The sequence below is a fragment of the Anser anser genome (genome assembly GCF_964211835.1).
Source record: "Anser anser genome assembly, chromosome: 1".
Classification (NCBI taxonomy): domain Eukaryota; kingdom Metazoa; phylum Chordata; class Aves; order Anseriformes; family Anatidae; genus Anser; species Anser anser.
The window spans coordinates 11,634,895-11,656,196 of NC_139720.1; the positions used below are offsets into that span (position 1 = coordinate 11,634,895).

The following is a 21,302-nucleotide window of genomic DNA, read 5'->3' on the forward strand; positions in this document are numbered from 1 at the left end:
ATAGAACTAAGGGATGAGTTTTTCTTTTTTTTTTTTTTTTCCTTCTATGTGATAATGCTTCCTAGAGAGAGGTGATAACAAGAAAAAAAGAATAAATGTTAGACTTCATTCACTTATTTATGTCTTACATATATTTCAGTGCAGAAGAAAAGGAAACAGAAAATTAGGAAGGACAAGAACAAATAAAAAGAAAAGCACCCAAGTTCTGTATTTTCTTAATATATTTCGAAGGGAAAAAAAATGCAAAATTTTCAACTGGGAACTTAATCTATTAATGTATTCTTTGCATTTAAATGTTTTTCACAGAAACAATATTTTATTAATCATGAAAAACTTACATTTTTTCTTTTTTTTTTTCCAGTTCCAGAATCCACAGAGCTGAAGATCTGTTAATCATATCTTTTCCCAAGTATCTACTGTAAACATGGATATTAAATCTGCAAAATATTCTTGACTTTTAAAAAATGTGGAGGTAGTATAAAAAATAAACCAACACAAAGAAGCTTCGAGAAATAGATAATAATGGTCTCAAGTGAGATTAATCAGATCCATGATTTCTTACCAGTTATCAGGATATTAATTAACCTTGCTTTACTACAGCTGTTTTGAATAGCATGGAAAATACAGATGATAGCTCATCATGAAAACATCCAGGACATTATCTAGAACACTATGTTCAGTTACGTCCTGTTACACATGCGATTCTACTAAAACAGTTGTGTTAGAGATATTTTAATTTCTGAAAAATATGCTTGAAAACACTCGATCAACTTGTTAACTTTTTCCAGTAGGAAATAGTTCTGTTGTCCAAACACTGAATTGCAAGTGTGCCTGCGTACTGCTCTGGGTTAACTTACTTAACATTAACTGAACAGTGTTTATTAGTGATTGGTATGTTACGGGGCAAGGCTGCCTTTTGGACAGACTTCAATGAGCTAGAGGAATGGACCAGTGTGAACCTCACAAAGTTCAAGGGAAAATGACAATTCCTGTATCTGGACCAGAATAACCCGATGCAGCAATCCAAGCTGAAAGTGGCTTTGCAAAAAAGACCTGGATGCTGGACAGCAAATTGAGTACGGGTGTGTAATAGCAGCAGTGTGCCCAAAGAAGCATTTCTGGATTCCTCAGGAAGTCCGAGCTCTGACTACACTTGAGTCAACTCAATTAAATACATCATGTATGTGCACTGGCAGGATCAATGGCAACAGTGCTTTAGGGAAAATCAGAAAACATGATGCCAGAGACTCTGAAAGGTCTGCTTCTATCATGGAGACAGAATGATGAATAACAAAAGTAATTCTGTCTCCTAATGTTATTTCCATAAACACAGGATTATGAAGCTGACAGGTGCCACCAGTTAAATGATACATTTTCTTGTTCTACGTCAGATATTTCAGTGCAATACTACAGTTGGTTTTGAAATTGATATATTTTCTACTTGTCTTGAGATATATGAAGATGATTCCTAAGAGGACATAGATACTTATTTGTATGTTTTATGTGGGCTTCACATCACACTTGAACTTCAACAGTTTCACTTTTATGACTAAGTCACAATATCTTGGGAGGGTATTGGAGTGGCAAGGGGAGATAGCTTGAGAAGACTTTCATAGCCAATCTACTATCCAAAGGTTCTCCCCCATTACCTGTTACTGCTAGGCTGGATTGGCAGTTTTGAAGTTAACAGTACTAACTGCTTCCAGATCTATCTTACATTCCTGTTCTTGCAAGTCTGAGAGATGAAAAAATACCCTGGGATGTCTGGTTGCAGTCAAGCAATATGGGTGTGTCTACGCTGCACAGTGAAGACGACAATCCAAACTGTAAACATCACATAGTGAAACACAGTCCTACATGGAGAAAGTACCTCAGATCCATAAACACTTAAGCTACATGACCATGGCCAAGTGCCAAAGGTAATGAACTTTGATTCTTAACAGATTTCAAAACAGTTTTCAAAACATCTAGCTTTGTGTCACGTTAATGCAGCTTGCCATGGGTCTAAACTAATAGCAGTGCTGACTGGGAGCATATAAAGAGACTCTGTACTTCCTCTGTTATATCTGTAATATCTATCAGCAGGGTTTCTCATGAAGTACAGCACAAGAGTAGTTATGAAAGTCCAGATTGACTTGCCAGCATTTTGGGTGTAAGGGAAACTTTCTTCCCTACCGAAATGGTCAATGTGCAATAGAGTAATAGAACAACTGAAAGAGCTGAAAGGCTTCCTGTGATTGTAACAGGCATTGTATTGAAGATTTTTCAGGCTTCCTTTATTTAAGAGTATACTGGAGGAAATGTATTGGAAGTTTCTATATTTAGAGAATTCTATTCTTAATAAAACTTCCTCTTTTTCCATCCATGTCACTCCTCCAAATGTTATCAGGTGAAAGGGAAAACATTAGTTACAGTGAAATGTCAAAAATAAGAACATACTTAAAATCATAGAATCATAGAATGGTTTGGGTTGGAAGGGCACGTCCCACCAGATCAGGTTGCTCAAAGCCCCATGAAGACTTCCAGGGATGGGGCTTCTCTGGGCAACCTGTTCCAATGAATCAACAGAATTCTCAGAGTAAAGAATTTCTTCCTTACATGTAATCTAAATCCCCTCTCTTTCAGTTTAAAGCCATTCACCCTTGTCCTATCACTACATTCCTGAAAAAGAGTCCCTCCCCAGCTTTTCTGTAGGCCCTTCCTAGGTACTATAAGGTCTCTGTGGAGCCTTCTCTTCTTCATGTTGAACAACCCCAACTCCCTCAGCCCGTCTTCATAGGAGAGGTGCTCCAGCCCTCTGATCATCTTCATGGCCCTCCTCTGTATTCTTCTAATACATACATGTCCTTCTAATGCTGGCGGGGGGGGGGGGGGGGGGTGGCGGAGGGGCAGAGCTGAACACAGTACTCCAGGTGGGGTCTCACAAGACCAGAGCAGAGGGGGAAAATCACCTGCCTTGCCCTTCTGGCCATGCTGCTTTTGATGCAGCCCAGGATATGGCTGGCTTTCTGGGCTGCAAGTGCACATTGCTGGCTCATGCTGAGCTTTTCATCAACGAACACCCTCAGGTCCTTCTCATCAGGGCTGCTCTCAATCCATTTTCTGCCCAGCCTGTGTTTGTGTTTGGGATTGCCCCGACCCAGATGGAGGACTTTGCACTTGGCCTTGTTGAACTTCATGAGGTTTGCACAGGCCCCCCTCTCAGGCCTGTCCAGGTCCCTTTGGATGGCATCCCTTCCCTCCAGTATGTTGACCACACCACACAACTTGGTGTCATCAGCAAAACTGCTGAGGATGCACTTGGTCCCATTGCCCATGTCACCAACAAAGATGTTAAGCAGTGTTAGTCCTAATACTGACCCATGAGGAGCACCACTCGTTACTGATCACCTGGACATTGAGCCGTTGACTTTTTGAATGTGACCATGCAGGCAATTCCTTACCCACTGAGTGGTCCATCCATCAGAACCATGTCTCTCCAATTTAGAGACAAGGATATCATGGGGTACAGTGTCAAATACTTTACACAAGTCCAGGTAGATCACATCAGTTGCTCTTTGCCTCTCCACCAATGCTGCAATCCCATTGTAGAAGGCCACCAGATTTGTCAGGCACAATCTGCCCTTAGTGAAGCTATGCTGGCTGTCACCAATTGCCCCCTTATTTTTCATGTTTTTTAACATAGTTTCCAGGAGGGTTTGCTCTATGATCTTCCTAGGCGTAGAGGTGAGATTGACTGGCCTGTAGTTCCCTGGTCTTCCTTTTTTCCCTTCTTGAAAATGGGGTTCTGTTTCCCCTCTTCCAGTCAGTGGGAACTTCACCAGACTGTCACAACTTCCCAAATATGATGGACAGTGGCTTAGCAACAACACCCACTAGGTCCCTCAGGACAGCAGACGTATCTCATCAGGTCCCATGGACTTGTGCACCTTTAGGTTCCTTAGCTGGTCAGTTTCTGAATGCAAAAACATAGAAATAAAAAAAAAAAAAGGGAAAAAAAAAAAAAAAAAGGAAATTGCAAATTTCCTAAGCTATTCCTCTTTCTTTGACTGGAAGAAAGATAGGAAGATTATAGGTTGGTTGTTTTTTCATTGTTTTGTTGTTTATTTGTTTATTTTAAGAAACTGAAAATAAATTAAAACAAAAAATAACAAACAAACAAACAAAAAATAACACCTAAATTCATTGGAAGGGTTTTTAAAGAGTATAATCTATATAAATGCCAAACAAAAATCCCAAACCAGTACACCTTTAATATAAGTTACAAAATCAAAATTTGGAATTACAATCCGGAATTCCAAATCCATGAACTGATCATCTGAAAGCTCTTTTCAAGAGTGTCTCATAGTTTCTCATAGTAGCTACAAAATGCTTGTAATGTACACTTTATATATCAGCACCACCTAGAGTGCATCACTAGAAATAACTCCAGTAACATAATATTCTTCATAAATTGTGATTGTATTTCAAAGGAACGCTTTCCAGACTTACTCTTTTTCAGTGAGTTCCATTTCAACCATACCTGGTTTACACAATAGAAGAGAGACAGGGAGGCAATATTTTTGTTATTGCAACTAGAAGAGGTGAAGAAAAGTTATTGCAAAATATTTTAGATTCAACTGAACTCTGTAAGTCAGTGTCTATTGCTTCTGTCTTGATCATGAGCAGAAAGTTCCTCAATCAGAATATAGGTAGTGATAACAATGATGACAATGATGATATCCAAAGCAGATCAGAATCCTCTTCATTCTCCTAAATCTGTTTTGATTTCCCTGAGAAATAGGAACAGATTGTTGTGTTTTTCAGTAAACTATTTAGTTGAGAGTTAGAAGGCAGAACCAAGCAAATCAGGTGGGTACGATGTTAATTGCATGCTATTGCGTGTTTATGAAGAAATTCTTATTGCATGTTTTATGCAGTTATGAAACAATTGTTAATGCATGTTTATGAAGTAACTGTTTTTACCTTTATTTCTATTGACAATCTGTTTGCAGCATGTTTGCATCACCTAATATATAAAGTTAATTCCTGTATGCAGTCATAAAGTCATAACAGCAACAAAAGGGTAGAAAATTTATGTTATGGGAATAACACTTGATTTTCCATTGCTTTCCAAGGGAAAATGATATAAAGCTTTCTCCATTATTTATTTACATTCATTTTTTTCCACTGCAGATGAATAGGAGCTAGTTTGCCATTGTACTATTCCAGTTTGATACTGTAAAAATTTAATGCAAAATGAGTAGAGATATAACAGTATATGCCTTGAACAACTCAGTAGGGAAGTGGGCTCTTAATCTGGAGGTGATGTTCTTCTCCACGCTTTGTGACTGTAGCAGTTAATTTGTTAATTCTGGCAATGTTCAGAAATGCTCAAACAATTACTTTTCAAATCCACTGAAATCCATAAGAGCATAGTACTTGCCTATGGTTCTGGTAAACAGACACCTGGTGTAGATAGAGCACTTCTGCAGCTGTTTATTTTCATTTTTTAAATAAACGTTGTTAGTACAGCTGCATAAAGATGCTATTATGGTCTATATTAAAGAGTAAAAAAAAGTAGGAATATAAGCTTAACAAAATAGAGCATTTTCTTCCTTTGCAGATGTATATGCAAAAAATCAGCTGTTGGTAAGTACTGGTTATTCATTTCTGGCAAAGCAATGCAAGGAGACTGAAAATAGGGCTTCTTGCTCCACTGACTGAGAAGCATAAGACAAACAAGCACATCTTCAGATCTTTACTGCAATGTGTGGTCTTTTTACGAGATGACACTCACTAGTAAATGGGACTGGGACAGCAAAGGGCCTGTCTTTTCTCAGAAGACAGCACTCTCCTGCTCATATGGAGCACAACTCATTAACAATGCTTCTCATCTTTATTCCTCTCCCTCCCACCTTTGTGACCCAGTGCTAGTTGCCTTCTTGTTAAATCTGGGGTCCTGCTGTTGGAAAGTTTCTATTCTATAGGAAGGATGCGTGAAATACTTTGCTTCAGGTCCTCTTCCTCATTTTTCTTCTGGCTGGAAAATACATCTAACATCACTCAAACTGACCTGTAAGCTTATACCTCTCTTAAACATTGTTTCTGGGCTAAACCTTCTAAAGCCTACACATTGGAAAGTTAGAGCATTATTGACCATTGCTAGTCAATAATTGTAAAATAGTAATTTTATACAGTAATTTTATAAGTAATTTTATAATTTTATACAAGTTTCTATATTTAATGTAATTGAAATACTGTGCAAAGTGAATAAGTATAACATTACAATTATTAATAGTATTGCAAACGACCATTTTCAATCTTTTAGTCCTGATGGTAATTCTACTCTTACCCACTGCAACCAGGTGTGGATTACAAAATATATTTTCTCAGTATACTGCTGGCAGCACATACCAAGTAATGTGCCCACTATATTACATAAAATATTTCTATATTGCTATTGCATTGTGAAGAAACTAAGACAAAATAATTACATCAGTAAGGAGAATCTGACCTCTTTCCCGTCTTACACAAAGAAAGTGTGGTACTTTCAGCTGAAACTGATAGTAAAATCATAAAGAAATGGAAAAGGACTGTGGCAGTTATTAAGGAATTACCACGGAAAAGTATAACAAAGCTGTTACAAACTGCATTGAAGTACTTATTATCATTACAAGAAAACAAATGAACTTGCCATAATATGAAAATGTATCAAACATTCTGCAAGATAATTAATAATTCAAAAAAAAAATGTCTTCAATACAAATCCAAATTAGGTTAGTTTTAAATAAAGAATACTGAAATTTAGGGTTATAACCACTGAGAAAGATGAAAAATAAATTATTGAAATGCTTCAAAGACATATAAACCTTTCTTGGCTTCAAAACATAAGCACTTATTCACATTTTTTTTTCCTTTAGCTGAATTATTTCTGTTTTTATTGTTTCAAGACATTCTTCATATTTCTTTAAAATGTGTGAGGCTGGACACTGTCTGGCCATGGATAAAGAACTATCTAGACCTTGATTTTGCTTTTGAATAGATCATTTTAGTTCTTTGACATCATAACAGTACACTTCATGTCCCTATGTAAATCCTTGACTGTAGCATCTCCGGATCATATGACATGTGAGAAGGAACTATTTGATTTGAAGGCTGAACACAGAGGTGTTCAGGATTCTTAGATTTCCTCAAAGCACAGTCTGTTGTCCTGAATTAAACAACTAGTCTACATAGAAGTAAATCAGTTGGCACAAAGAGAGGATTGTGACCACCTCAAGATGGGCAGTGGAGCCAGTTCTGAGAGCAAGGAGTCAGCCAGGAGATCCAGAGAGCTGGAAAAGAAACTCCAGGAAGATGCAGAGAGGGAAGCCAGGACAGTCAAACTACTCCTGTTGGGTAAATAGAATAAAAATTGTTGATAATATTTTTCCAATGAGGTGTTATTTTGCTCTACAATTACATTTCAGAACAGTGGATTTCCCTGCCTTTACTATTTTACTCACAGAAAATAGTCCTGCAGCACATATATAAAGTGTTTTCTGGTTGTGGACACACATGAAGCAAGCAATTAAGACATGTGGAATGAGCTGAAAATGACTATGTAACTAAATGGATTCAATTTTAAATTTTACAAATCCTTGAGCATAGAAAGGTTTGAGAAATGAGAACCTACTGTTAGAATAACTGTTCTGATGTTTACATATGCAGAAAGTAGAACAGATTTTTTTACGATTCTATATGCATTCATTTGCAGGAGGATTAAGTTAGATAATTGGTTAAGTAGAAAATTCCCAGGTGCCACCAGATATTGAAATAGAAATTGCTTATTTTCCAAACCATTGCACTTCATTCTTTTACATAAAAACTTATGTGGTGAGTGTTTTTTGTTTGTTTCTTTCTTTCTTTGTTTTTATGTATAAAAATGATACTGTAAATAGAAGAACAGAACGTAGTGAAATGAGTAGAGATGAATATTCTCACAGACTACTACTTCTAATCCACATTATGAACAATTTATTCACAGTGTGTGTAATAGCAAATGAAAGATGATATTTTTCTTGATGCAGCTTTATTTTTTTTTCCCCATGTTACTGCTTAGCCTGCTAGAAATATCCAAGAGCACAATAACACTACTAGTATCTTAATACCTTTCTTCTACTATTATACTATGAGAGTTTACATTGGTTATACCAAATGAATAGAAAAATAGCCTCTTATCATTCATTTTTTTCTAATTTTTTTTTCATTGTAACCACAAGGTTTACAAATGCTGTTAAACTGAGATTTATTCAGCCTGAGCTAGATCTCTCACATAAAGTAAATCAGATTAATTCTATTTGTATCTTATGCAAAATATCTATTTATGCCTGCTGAGAATCTGTCCATTATAAATAATAAATACAGGAAAAAGACCAGCATGCAGGTTTCTCAAATGATTACAGGAAAATAACAGTTTGACACAGTTTAAGTACTATCAGTATTCAGATTGCAATTTACAAAGTTTTAGAAATCAGTAGAGAATATGAAGATTTTCTGTGCTACATTAATAGAAATTATTGCTCCTGCTGAGACAACCTTAAGTTGGTGAAAAAGACAATAATATTTTCATTTAAACTTTCATAAAGTTTCAATAATTTCTATATATTCTTAAGAAAATAAACTGGCAAATTGAGTTAGAACCAGAGTCCGTCTTTCCAGAATCCTGTCTCTGACCAAAACTGATCCATGAGGAAGATGTAAGAAAACCTTTAAGAGGAATTTAGAGAATAAAGAGAAATTTATGAGATAAGCAGTTTGATGATATACTTTTATCTTCAAACCTTCATGTCCTAGCTCTCATACTGCAGGTTGTCTTACACCAGGACACAAAATAAATCACTCCTCCCAGAAAATATGTATGTATTTAGTATTTAGAGCATTAACTTAGAATGTTTCCCAATGGATAAAATTAATCTTTTTCTGACACTATTAGTATCTCAGTCTTAAGATACTTTTAGTAAAATGTTTTGAGATGAATTGCAAGCTACATGAAAAAGATTTCTATTTAGTTTAACTTTAGCATATTTCAGCCTCATCAACTATTCAAACTCTCTTTTCATGAAACAAGACAATCACCAAAACTTGATGAACTCTTCTCTATAGCATATATTTCTATTTTATCTGCTTTTATTCAAGCTATGTCAGTGGGTGGTGTTTTGGAAAGCTTTTCTCCTAGGGTACTTATGATATAGAACACAAGGAACCAAACAAAAAATGTTACAGGGAAAAAAAAATAAAATTAATTTATTTCTTCTTTAAAAAAAAAAAAAGAGGTGAATAAAGTCTGTTTTGAACTTAGTACACAGCTAGAGTGAAAGTGTTTGTTCAACATTTGGAATCACAGCTGCTGAAGCAATGTGTATATGGGGCATCATATAGATCTTTCTACGGTCAACCAGTGAAATGGCCAGGTAGGACAAAATAAATCCACTATCCAGATCTGGGTTCAAGGCTGGATTATTTTATTTTATTTAAGATTTTAGATTATTCTGATATTTCTATACCTCCAAGGTGATCTCAGAAAATGATTCAGTTCTTACACTTCATAATTTAAGGGTACCACCATTCGAACTGATAAGACTAGTCTTATCCTAGCCCTAGATTTCTGTTCATTTTGACCACACATTGCCTCTATGTTATGGTCCAGGTATCACCATTGTTTATTTTGCAGTAGGCAGACTGGCATATATATATATATTTGGAAAAAGGTTGTACATATATTTCATATGTTTTTCAGTGTCATCACTATTGCTGTTACCTTTAAAATGTGAAGAAGGGGAAAAAAACAAACAAACAAACAAACAAACAAAAAGCATTCTGACCATTTCCTGAGAGGAGTTTTTAATATCTAGTCTGGTCTGTCTGTGTCCTCCAACAGGTCACTTTACAAAAATTAAATTATATACAGAAACTAAAGACACCACATTACCACATTTCTTTACATTAAGTTCCATGACCTAGGCAAACACTTTCTTGGTACAGAGCTGATAATTTGTAGTTTATAGAACATGCACAAGGAGAGGAGGAAAACAATGTCCCTTCCTCATTTTCTTCAGAAGTTGCCCCAGAGCCAGGAAGGTTCAGACCTTTGTGCTAGGTGCTCCTGTGCTGTCAAGGTCATCCTTCTCCAGAAATCTAGTCCTTGAATATTTATACTTCCAAAATTCATATCTTTTTATGAGTCTGGAACAAACTCCAGCGTGAAAATATTATTTCTTTTGTATCAGGTGATAAATACAGCCACATCTTGTATGTACTTTGTAGGAGGCCAGCCTACAGGTAAAGTACAATGCACATTTGAAACGCCACCAGAACAGCTGATGCTCACAGTACTGTAGGAACAATGACATTTCATAGAAATAAGAACTTCAGTTTAGATAATCATTACAACTTTTAACTTTAGTAATTGATGACCTCATTGTATGCAGTTTCCAGTGGCAGATTACAACTCACCCACATCAGAGCTGGTCACCCCCATCTCACTGAGAAAAACTCATTTTTAGAATATCTAATTTAATTTAAGCACCTACTTCAGGGTGACCAAAATTGAAGCAATATGTTTTTTTTTAGTTTTAGAAGAAAATATTTTTCTCCACTGTCTCTAACGGGTACCTGATAGTGAGTCTGAACATAGAGGTTTGCAGTGTAGACATTTAAAATCCATTAAATGAGTCAAATCCAGTTCAATTGCCATAGTTATGAGGCAAGGCTTAAATTATTGCTATTAACACCTTCACTGAAAACAAAGACGTTGAAAGTAAAGACAGCTGAATAACCCCGCTGACTGAAAGGCAGTGGTGTGGTTTTTGTTTTGTTTTGTTTGTTTTATTTTTGTTTGTTTGTTTGTTTGTTTCTGGAGGAGCAGGGGAGAAACTTAAGGACCTTATTCTCTCAAGAGGGCACAGGGTTAATAAAGCACCTGTTTTGTTTTGTTTTTTTTTTCTAGTTTGTCTCTCCTGTGGAGAAAGTAAGTTCAGTTTGGTAAGAGGACTGGAAAGATATGATTTCCAGCCTACTTCAATGTTTCCAGAGGTTTCACACCTCTGCATGAGCCTTGTTGATGGCACTCAGAGCTTAGGGTTTTGTTTTATTTTTTCAAGTATTACATGAGAGTCAGTTGTGGCAAGTTTCAAAATATTCAGGCAGCAGTATTTTTTTTTTTTTTTTACCTGTCCTTATGGAAAATTTCCTAAATTAAACCTTTATTATCACATAAATAATAACTGTAAAGAGATAATAGCTATTTTTTCTGATACACAAAGCAATGCAATATATTAAACAAACAAACAAACAAACAACTTCTTTTATGACTCAACAGATGTTAATTGTGAACGGGACTTGTGCTCTCCCCTGTATCCACAAATATTCAAACAAATCTTAATGTCTTCATTAATGATCTGGACAATGACACAGAGTATACCCTCAGCAATATTTTTTATGACACAAAAACTGAGGTGAGTGGCTGATATACCATTGGGTTGTGCTACCTTCCAGTGGGACTTGGACAGATGGAAAAATGGCCTGATAGGAGCCTCATGAGGTTCAAGACGAAGAAATGCAGAATCCTGCACTGGGAGAGGAACAACTCCAGGCTCGAGTATATGTTGAGGGTCACCAAGGTGGAAAGCAGAAAAGGACCTTGGGGGTCCTGGTGGGCACCACGTTGAACATAAGTCAGCAATGAGCCCTTGCTGCAAAAGCTAACCATATCCTGGACTGCATTAGGCAGAGTATTGGCAGCAGGTTGAGGGAGGTGATGCTTCTGCTCTACTTAGCACTGATACGACCACATCTGGAGTACTGTGTCCAGTTCTAGGCCCTCCAGTACAGAAGAGATCTGAGCATACTGAAAGGAGTTCAACATATGGCCACCACGATGGTGAAGGGACTGGAGCACCCCTACTCTAAGGAAAGGCTGAGGGACCTGGGACTGTTCAGCATGGAGAAGAGGAGGCTCAGGGGATCTTATCAATGTGGATAAATACCTGAAGGGAGGGTGCAAAGCGGACAGAGCCACACTCTTTTCAGTGGTGCCCAGGGACAGGACAAGAGGCAATGGGCACAGACTAGAACACAAGAGGTTCCTCCTGAACGTCAGGAAGCACTTCGGTGCTGTGTAAGTGACAGAGTACTGGCACAGGTTGCCCAGAGAGGTTGTGTGGTCTCCCTCCTTGGAGATCTTCAAAAGCCATTTGGATATGGTCCTGGGTAACCAGTTCTGCATGGCCTTGCTTGACCAGGGACAAGATGGCCTCCAAATGTCTATTCCAATCTCAACCATGTTGTGATTCTGTGAAATTCTGCTTGGGAAAGTAGTGGAGTCAAGTTACAGCTGAGGTCTTGCGTTCTGCTCTCCTTTGAATTCAATCAGTTCTCACTGACTTTCAAGGCACCTCCAGTTTTTTTCTCTGTTCCTGCTCTGTCTATAGACCTTTGTAGTCTGTACTGTAGAGGCTGGGCCATCCCATAGCAGAGGGGCAATTCAAGTGATGTCTCTGGGTGTGGCTCCTTTGCAGATCCTTGCCTGCAGCTATGCCACGCTCACTGCACTTCTCGAGGCTTCTCTGAAGCCTCAATGTGTCCTGAAACAGAAATGGCGTGGATGTTGGGAAGTCGAGTTGAAAATACCCCAACCAAGATGAGAGGCAGTTTACGGTCTGCCGAACTGCCCTTCGTCCAGCACAGTGCTGAAGGTGGATGTAGCATGCCCTGGTACACTGTGAAATAATTTTCATCTCTCAGGAACTGGCCCAGAATTCCAGGCACTAACAGAGATTTCCGTGCCTTTATTTTCCATGCCTTTATCCACCTCAAGGAAACTTGGCGTACAAATAAAGATATGGAAATCGAAGGTAAATTTGAATAAAAACTAGATCATAAGAACGTGAAATGCAAAATACAGGCTATAGCATGTTTTATGAGGTCCCTGTCAGGCAGAGACACAAATCTTCACAGAGACAGAGAATAGTTTAAAAGCCAATTAAACTTTCCAAGCTTTAGAACAAGACTGACTTTGGCCTAAACTCCAGTCTTTTATGCAGAAAATTTGGGCTAGATTATAATTTCCCTCTTCACTGCCTCCTAAAGTGAAGCTGCCCTCAGCTCCCCCTTCAGTCTTGCGAGGGCTTCCATGGTTCTTTTGCTGCCATTTGCATGAGCAGGATTCTGTGGTGGTTAGAAATGCAGCTGTGGCCCTGCTCTCCTGTCCTAAGGGCTCGGGCCAGAAAAGCAGGCTGCACAGGAGGGGGAAGAAAGAAGGGAAGCAGGTGCAAAGTAAATTGTTTCTGACTTGTTTCCTGTAGTACAACTGCTGCTATGATTAACACAATACTCCAGAGAGAAGCCAAAGTCTATGAGTCATCTGTTGTTTAGATAAAGGCATTACTGGGTCATAAATTAGAGATGAGCAGAGGTAGAGAAATACACCCATAAGAGATAAATTATGATTCCTACTCTATTTTAACCTTGTCTTCCAAATCTGGAAGAGAGGTTCATTTCTGTATTATGCTTCCTGGCATCTTTCCATGAGGTGGATGCAGGAATTCCCAGAACTGTTTGCTCTCTTCCCTACAAAAAAAGTTTAGCAATGCTGCTTCCCTGGCAGGGCTTTACCAAGTTCTTCAGAGGGGAACTGAGGGGATAAAAAGTGATCTAAAGCAAATTTGCATTTTGTCCAAACTGTGGCAGATGGCAGCATCAGCTCATTTTGCATGGGCTTGATGTTTTCCTCTCGCACTTTCTGCCATTCACATTGTGAGCTTCAGAAAATGTTTTGCATATGGTTTGCTGTCTGTTGTGATTCAATTGAGTAAATTAATCTCTGTCATTTAAATGTTATTAGCTTTACAAAATCTGTTTGGAAAGTCTGTAATCTGTTCCATTCACTGAGGGGCCATCAGTTAGAATAGCTATGCCTCAGGTTTCCTCTTTTGCCAAAAGTATTCAGTAAGGTAAATGATAATCTGCAAAAATCAGAGCAGAGATGAGTCTTGTCCCATGGATTCATACACAGAAGTTAAATCTTCTTTGCAGGTTCTTTTAAAATCTAGCTCGTGTTTGGCAGGTGTGGCCAAGCCCTGCTCCTCACCAGTCTCACTGATAGAAGTTAAAAGGGTTAAACTCATACTGATTTGCAATGGAAAGTCTTGTGTTGTGATTATTCACTTTGCATGTGATAAGAAGGCCAAATTAATCTGACTAAACTGACCTAAACTAAGACCTAGTTCTGCAAATTGCCTGTACAACCAAATGCCTATATCTCCCTGACAGCAATGGGAATTTATTGGAAATTCATTCCCTAGCTGTATCTGCTGCAAGGCTCTGCAGATTTCCCACTTCCAGCGGAAGACCATGGGGCAGAGGAAGTGGCAATATACCGGTATCAAGACATTTGCTCATGTGCTGCCTCTGCTTCATGAGCTAAACCACATAGACATTCTGCTTTTCCACTTGTTTAAATATGCTAGGTGGTCTGGCTTACAAAGTCAGCATAGACACTAGATGAAATCAAAATATGACCAATATCTCTTTGATAATTAGAAGCTGTATTTTTCTTAGTTGACTGCACTTTCCTCTCTTTTCAAATTCCCTTCCCTCTTTTAGAATTTATATTTTCACCAAGATTTCATTCTTTTTAAGTCTGAATGGACACTAGGCAGGTTTACAGTTAGTGAAATGGGGATCTGAACCATCTGTATGTCTCTTCATAAATACCAAATTCTGTTCTAGAGAGTTATTTTTAATATTTGCTACTTATTGATGTATCAATCATATCTTCTGAACATTCCCCCTCTGCAGGTGCTGGAGAGTCAGGAAAGAGCACTATTGTAAAGCAAATGAAGTAAGTACATGAATATTCATATCAGTTGTTGAATATGGTATTTGTAGCATAAGCTATCTAACATCTTATTGCAATATTTATGTTATTTGAATAAAATGCAAAGAAACATCATTAAAATCAAGTCCTCATTCAGGCACATAAACAAAAATACAAAGTGACTAAGACACACAGCTGTATTGTCTAATCAAATCATGCACCTGTCCGACCCTTTACTGAAGCTTCCTCTTTGGCTTCAGTGGGAGTTGCGGTACTGTGGTGAGACCATATAAGATAACAGGCCATAGCACATCCACCTAGCCTAGTATCTCATATCCTGAAGTAGCTACTGGAGGATGTTTCCAGAAAATTATCAGATCACACATGCAAACACACTGTAATACTTTCACCAAATACCCTGCCAATATCTGGTGATCTGTTATTCAGGGACCATCCTGAACCAGAGAAACAGAGATGGTATCAGTATGGTAAATAGTCCCCAGTTAATTCATGTCAGTTTTCTCCTGAATCTCTTTTGAACCAATGTTAACTAATAACACCCTCATCTCCCTTTGTTCAATTTTAATTTTGTCCACATCATTGTCATTCAATTTCACTGTATTGCAAGTGAAAATATTAAAGTATTCACATTATGTAACTGTAGTGTCAAGACTTTTTTTTTTTTCCTTCCTTCAAACTGGGTTCTGTAGGTCATTCTTGGTCCTGGGAAAATAAAATAAATAAAAATAAAATAAAACAGGAACTGCAAAACTTTAAAATATGATCCCACTTTGTAAGCACTAGTATCTTGGTTTAAAAAAAAAAAAAAAAAGTGTTTTACTAAATCAGTAATATTATTTCTAATATAAGTTCTCCTAAATATTTTATACCTTCACCTATGTATTTCAAAGAGTGAAGTAAAAAATGTCATATCATAAAAGTAATTTTCTACTACATAAGCAGCTTATTTTCTAACAAGACAGATTCAGTACTATCCATCAAATATTTCTCTATTTTTTGGTTTGATTGTTTGTTTTGTTCCAGTTCAGTGGTGGATAACTTTATTTCTCTTTTGAGTTTCAATCAGGAGATATCCACTACACAGTAAACGATTGAAATGTATTTTGCTGAAAGCTTCACCAAGTATGAGCAGATTAGATATGTTCCTCTGAATTAAACACTATAAGAAGGCTGATAACCCTAAACAACTTCAAGGAGGGAGCAGGAAGTGGCAAAGCTGAGTTATCTTTAAAGCCACGTGTATACATGAGCTGTCAACCTGAGCACAAATGTGAATTGTTTTCCCAGGAAAATGTTAAAGAAAATTATCACTTTTCATACAAAATGTCAACTTTATGTCATAACCAGTTTTTTTTTTCTAAAAAGGGAAATTAGACAGTAAAAAAGAAATATCTATATTTTTTTCAGTGAAGTATAACATTTTCCAGAGAAGACTGATAAAAATACAAATTCACACTAAAATCAGGGTTATTTTACTCCTATTACTATAATTTTCTAATTCATAAACCTCATTCTTTCCAGACTGAAGATTTCAATCAAAGTTGAATCCTTCCACTTAGCTTTGCACAATGTCTTGTGATGCTCCAAATATAGATATGGTGCAAGGCCTAAAAAGGCTAGGATGTTTAAGAGGGACAACTAAAAAAAAATAAATAAATCTGGAGCTCTGTGCTTCTGACTATCTCAATTCCAATGTGTGAGCTAATTTGTTTAATCCAAGCTGAGTATTTCTCTGCTATGCCTTGAATTAGAAGTATAAATCTACTTTATAACACTCAGAATTGTAGAAGTTCGGGAAATAAAAAGCAAGAAACAAAATATTTGGTAATTCATCAAGCCAGTAGAGACTAAATCAAAGCCTCCTGCCTGAACTTTTTCCTCCAATAAAAACATATTCTAGGTATTATGACTGGTAAAACAACTCACAGCTTTAGCATCCTCCACTTATTTACAGGTTGGATTTGTTTGTTTGTTTATTTTGTTGGTTTTTTTTCTTTTCCAAGGAGTGTTAGAGAACTAAATTTTCCATTTGATAGAAAGCTCCTTCTAACCACACAAGATGTTAGCCTGTTTTACAATCCGCTCTTAAGAATGACCAATGTTTAATAAATGTAGCAAAATTCACTACTGATTTAACAGGCTGGCTAGCATCTCTTCTGCCAGAAGACATAAATATATATTTTTTTAAAAAAGGGGGTTAGAGAGTGGCACAAAAAAGCCTTGAGCAAAAACAAATTTTGTTCTGTAATTACAGAATCTAGTTTTATTTCAGGATCTTATATGTTCTTCCTCTCTTTGTTCTTCAAAGGGAAAACATGAAAACAACATATACAATAGTCATCTAGGGACTACATTAAGGCTTTATCTTTACTCTTAACCCCGATTTTCCAGCCACAGGCAAAAAGCTTATCTTCTCCACATACCCTGTTTTGGACACTGCTGTAAGACACTCAAAGTAGTCAAACAAAGCTCATGTTCTTCATGGGGTAACCACACTGTCCGTCTATTCAAGTACATCACATCTTGTCATGGTTTGCTATATAAGAAGTTCTGGCTGAATATAAGAGGACTCTTCTGTACAGTGAGGGTGACCGAGCACTGGAACAAGTTGCCCAGAGAGGTTGTGGACTCTCCTTCTCTGGAGATATTCAAAACCCACTTGGATGCCATCCTGTGCAATATGTTCTAGGTGATCGGAGTAAATATATCTCCCCTCTCAATAAGTCTTCCTATTTCATTTAAATCACCATTTTGACATAGGGATGCACGGATACCTCAGGTGCTGGTAGAAAAATGTCCACCAGTATGCCAGCCTGCATAACACAGCTCCTCTTTATTTTTCTTACAATTTTAGTAGGATTCCTTTGAATCTTGTAGATTAGTGCTGAAATCAACATTTAAAAAAAAAAAAATGAAATAGAGTTTATAGATTTGCCTGTTCAAAAAGTGGTTGTGAAAACACTTAAGAGAACTGTTTTCTCTTACAATGCTACAGATGCAAGTACAGAACTTTTGAATTCTGTGCTGTCCATATGTTACGATTCTTGACATGTTATGATTCTTGAGCATTCATTTATGATCTAGCTTGTGTGTGTGCAAGTGAACTATTTTCTGACAGGACTGACTTCTCCCCTTGCAGGGAAAGTGTCCCCAAGACACACACCTGTACTCATTCTGGGCTAGACTGTCAGATTCTTTCATATCACCCATTTTGGCTTGTATAGCTCTGTTAAGACTGTATCTCTGGCAAGGTTGGGGGGTTGGTGTAGGAATTAGTTATTTAATAACCTGGCCTTCACCTCTGAAGAACTGAAGTGAGGAAGAATAGTGTTGGTTCTAGAAGTAGCCAAAGCAGCTTGCTGTCTGCTCACTGAGAGTACGCTACACCAAAATAGATGAAGTTTTCATTCTTTCCACAACTAGTGGAAAAAGATCTCTCTCGGAGCCATGATCCAATCTGCACACTGATCTCAGAGAACTTTAACCCTATGCCACACTTCAGTTAGGGAAGATTATGAAATTACAGTCCCTCTCTCAGAATCAGATTAATTGAATTTGACTGTTAAGATTCTTTGACCTTTGGAATACGAGCAAAATCCTCTTGAGTAATAGTTATCTCCCCAAAGTCTACAGAAAATAATAACATCTTTCATGAATTAGAAGTTTTAATCGATGTACAAAGAAATATTAAAGACTGCATTTTCTGTTGAGAAAGTACCTCACAGTGTAGAAATATAATTACATTATTGTTTTCCATTCTAGATAAGACTCAGGTTAAAAATGAGAGTTACTAAACAAGCAATGTGAGATCCCAGTTCTAATATTATAGACTGTAATGATACAATATTTGAGGCATAAGTCCAGCTATGCATCTTGCCCTGTAACCACAGGAATGGGCTGGGGACCTGTTTTGGACCCATGCAACATTACCTTATGTTGACTCACAGGTGAAAAGAAAAGTACGTATTCAGCCAGACTGGGAAAAAAAAAAAAAAAAGTAGCTTTTTATTGTCACAGAAACTGCTGCTATCCCATTCCACCAGAACAGGCAGATCAAGTATAGACAGATGCTTTTCCAAGGGCCAGAGAGATTCAGTTCTTTTTCATGCAGAGCACAAAAGTATCTGGTTCAACTTTTATTATTTGTCTTTTTAATGCATCCCAAACAATTTTATTTTATTTTTTTTCTATTTTTGCACCAGGATCATCCATAAAGATGGTTTCACATACCAGGAACGCATGGAGTTCAGACCTGTCATTTACAGTAACGCAGTGCAGTCTATCCTGTCTATCGTGAAAGCACTGACTAAGTTAGGGATCAATTATGAAAACCCAGCTAGAATTGTGAGTATGATGTTCTTTCTCTTGAAATAGGCATTAATATATATATATATATATAAAAATATATAAATGTAGTAGTAGAGACTAATAGAACAAAGCAAGAGAGTTCAGTATTTGCTTTATGATAGTAAAAACTAAGTACTGTTTGGATTACAGATGTGATAAGATATCCTTACTTATTTTCATTTTCTGAAGACTGATGCCTGAGGTCTGAACTTTGCATAAACTGTCATTTACTCTACTACAAAAGAAATGTTCAAATCTTATGTCAAAAAACATAAGAAAAAAAAAAAGAAAACCTTTTCTTGGCTGCTTAGTCATTTATTCAACGGTATTAGAAATGTGATAAAAATTTCCTTTTTAAGAATAAATCTTGGGGCTCAGCCATGTAAGGAAAGGTCATATAGATGTGTTTGGAATATTTCAGTTTTATCTTGCTCCTGGGGCAGAGAACTCCTCATTGTGCAGAAGGAGTACTGCAGAGAAGTGGAGTTTGACCTTCCTGGCATGGTTAACTGTCCTATACACAAGTGTGAAGAGCAGCACTTCTCTTTCTACAACTTCCTTAAGCAGCTCATAACACTGATTCCAGCACCTTGCAGACTTTACCAAGAGGCTAGAGAAGACAAGAGGAGGCTGAGGGGAGGCCTCATGGCGGCCTACAGCTTCCTTATGAGGGGAGCGGAGGGGCAGGCGCTGAGCTCTGCTCTCTGGGGACAGCGACAGGACCCGAGGGAACGGCATGGAGCTGGGACAGGGGAGGACCAGGCTGGGGGTTAGGGAAAGGTTCTGCACCCAGGGGTGGTCGGGCACTGGGACAGGCTCCCCAGGGCATTAGTAACAGCACTGAGCCTGCCAGAGTTCAAGAAGCATTTGGACAGTGCTCTCAGGCACATGGTCTGATTTTTGGATGGTGCTGTGTGGAGCCAGGAGTTGGACTCTATGATCCCTGAGGCTCCCTTCCAACTCAGATTATCCCATGATTTTATGATTCCATGAAGTAAGATTAATGCAGTCATCAGCGAGTAGTTTTTTATCAGAAGTTTAATCAGGAAGACTAAATAATTGAGGAAACTCAGTCCCTTCTTTTGTGCCCAAGAGCAAAGGCACATTTGAGAGATGCCATACTTCTCCTCAGTATATATGTTCCAAATCAGGAAATTTTTGTTTTCATTTGACAGGTAAACTGACAGTGCCTCCTCATTTACAGTAAGAAGACCTGCAATCTTCTGGTAATCATGCAGAATTTTCAGGGAAATAATTAAAGGGAAAACACATACCTTTCTTCTCAGTGTGATGATTTGCTTGTAATTCAGATCTTGCTGAGAATTTCTCAAAGGCCCATCAGAATATCAACTGGTTCCAGTTTTGGCAAATTCTCCATATTCCCTAGGGGTTCATCTTAGAGGGAATTATAGCTACTTATCTGAAATCAGATCTCCTTCTTACAGAAGACTATATCTCATTACATTGATATGTAATACTTTGATCTAAAAAACGATAAACAAATGCTTCAGAGGTAACTAAAGGACATACAGTCAGCTGACAAAATAAAAACTAAATGTTTCTTCCTGCATTCTTTTAAGAGTCCATGTCCACTAATCATGCAAACAAATGTAAAAGTGCCCAAAAACACCACACAGAAAACAGGCCCATATGAATATGCTGCAGCTTGGCCGTCTCAGTTGCAATAGGCCCACATACTGCATAAGGATCCATGCCCCAGTCTGCACACCCTAAGACAGCTGAACCTTGCAGAACCCAGCCAGCTAGTTCTGGCTCACCCTTCAGTATCTACTGCCAGGTCCAGACTCTGTTTTCCACTTATACTTTAGATATGTTCAGCCCATGTCCCAGTAGTTCAGCTTATTTTCCCAGCTTTACCAAACTTTCTAAGTTTATATATATTCACTCATCATTCTTCCATAGGGATATATTCACAAAATACAAAAGTAGGGAATACAAGCATAGCAACTTAATTTATTTAGCCACAGGCATCATAAAATCATTGAAAAATACAGTTTGGAAGGGATCTCCTGAGGTCACTCTGCTCCATCCTCCTGATAAAATCAGGACCAAATAAATTGTTATTCAGGGTTGT

General features: G+C 37.6%; 1 protein-coding gene across 3 annotated transcripts in view; it reads left to right on the top strand.

Annotated features, from left to right (window-relative positions):
• The first annotated feature begins 1,132 nt into the window (after positions 1-1,132).
• Positions 1,133-21,302, top strand: part of GNAT3 (G protein subunit alpha transducin 3) — a 35,284-nt gene continuing 15,114 nt past the window's right edge. For 2 of the 3 annotated variants that reach the window (XM_083807648.1, XM_083807650.1), the window contains exons 1-3: positions 6,892-7,380; positions 14,821-14,863; positions 19,063-19,204. In XM_083807648.1, coding sequence (XP_083663774.1) covers positions 7,263-7,380; positions 14,821-14,863; positions 19,063-19,204 — 303 coding nt within the window. In that variant the 5' untranslated portion in view covers positions 6,892-7,262. Of the gene's footprint in view, positions 1,920-5,605; positions 5,632-6,891; positions 7,381-14,820; positions 14,864-19,062; positions 19,205-21,302 lie in introns of those variants that run through there. The other variant, XM_083807649.1, reaches the window with a different exon arrangement.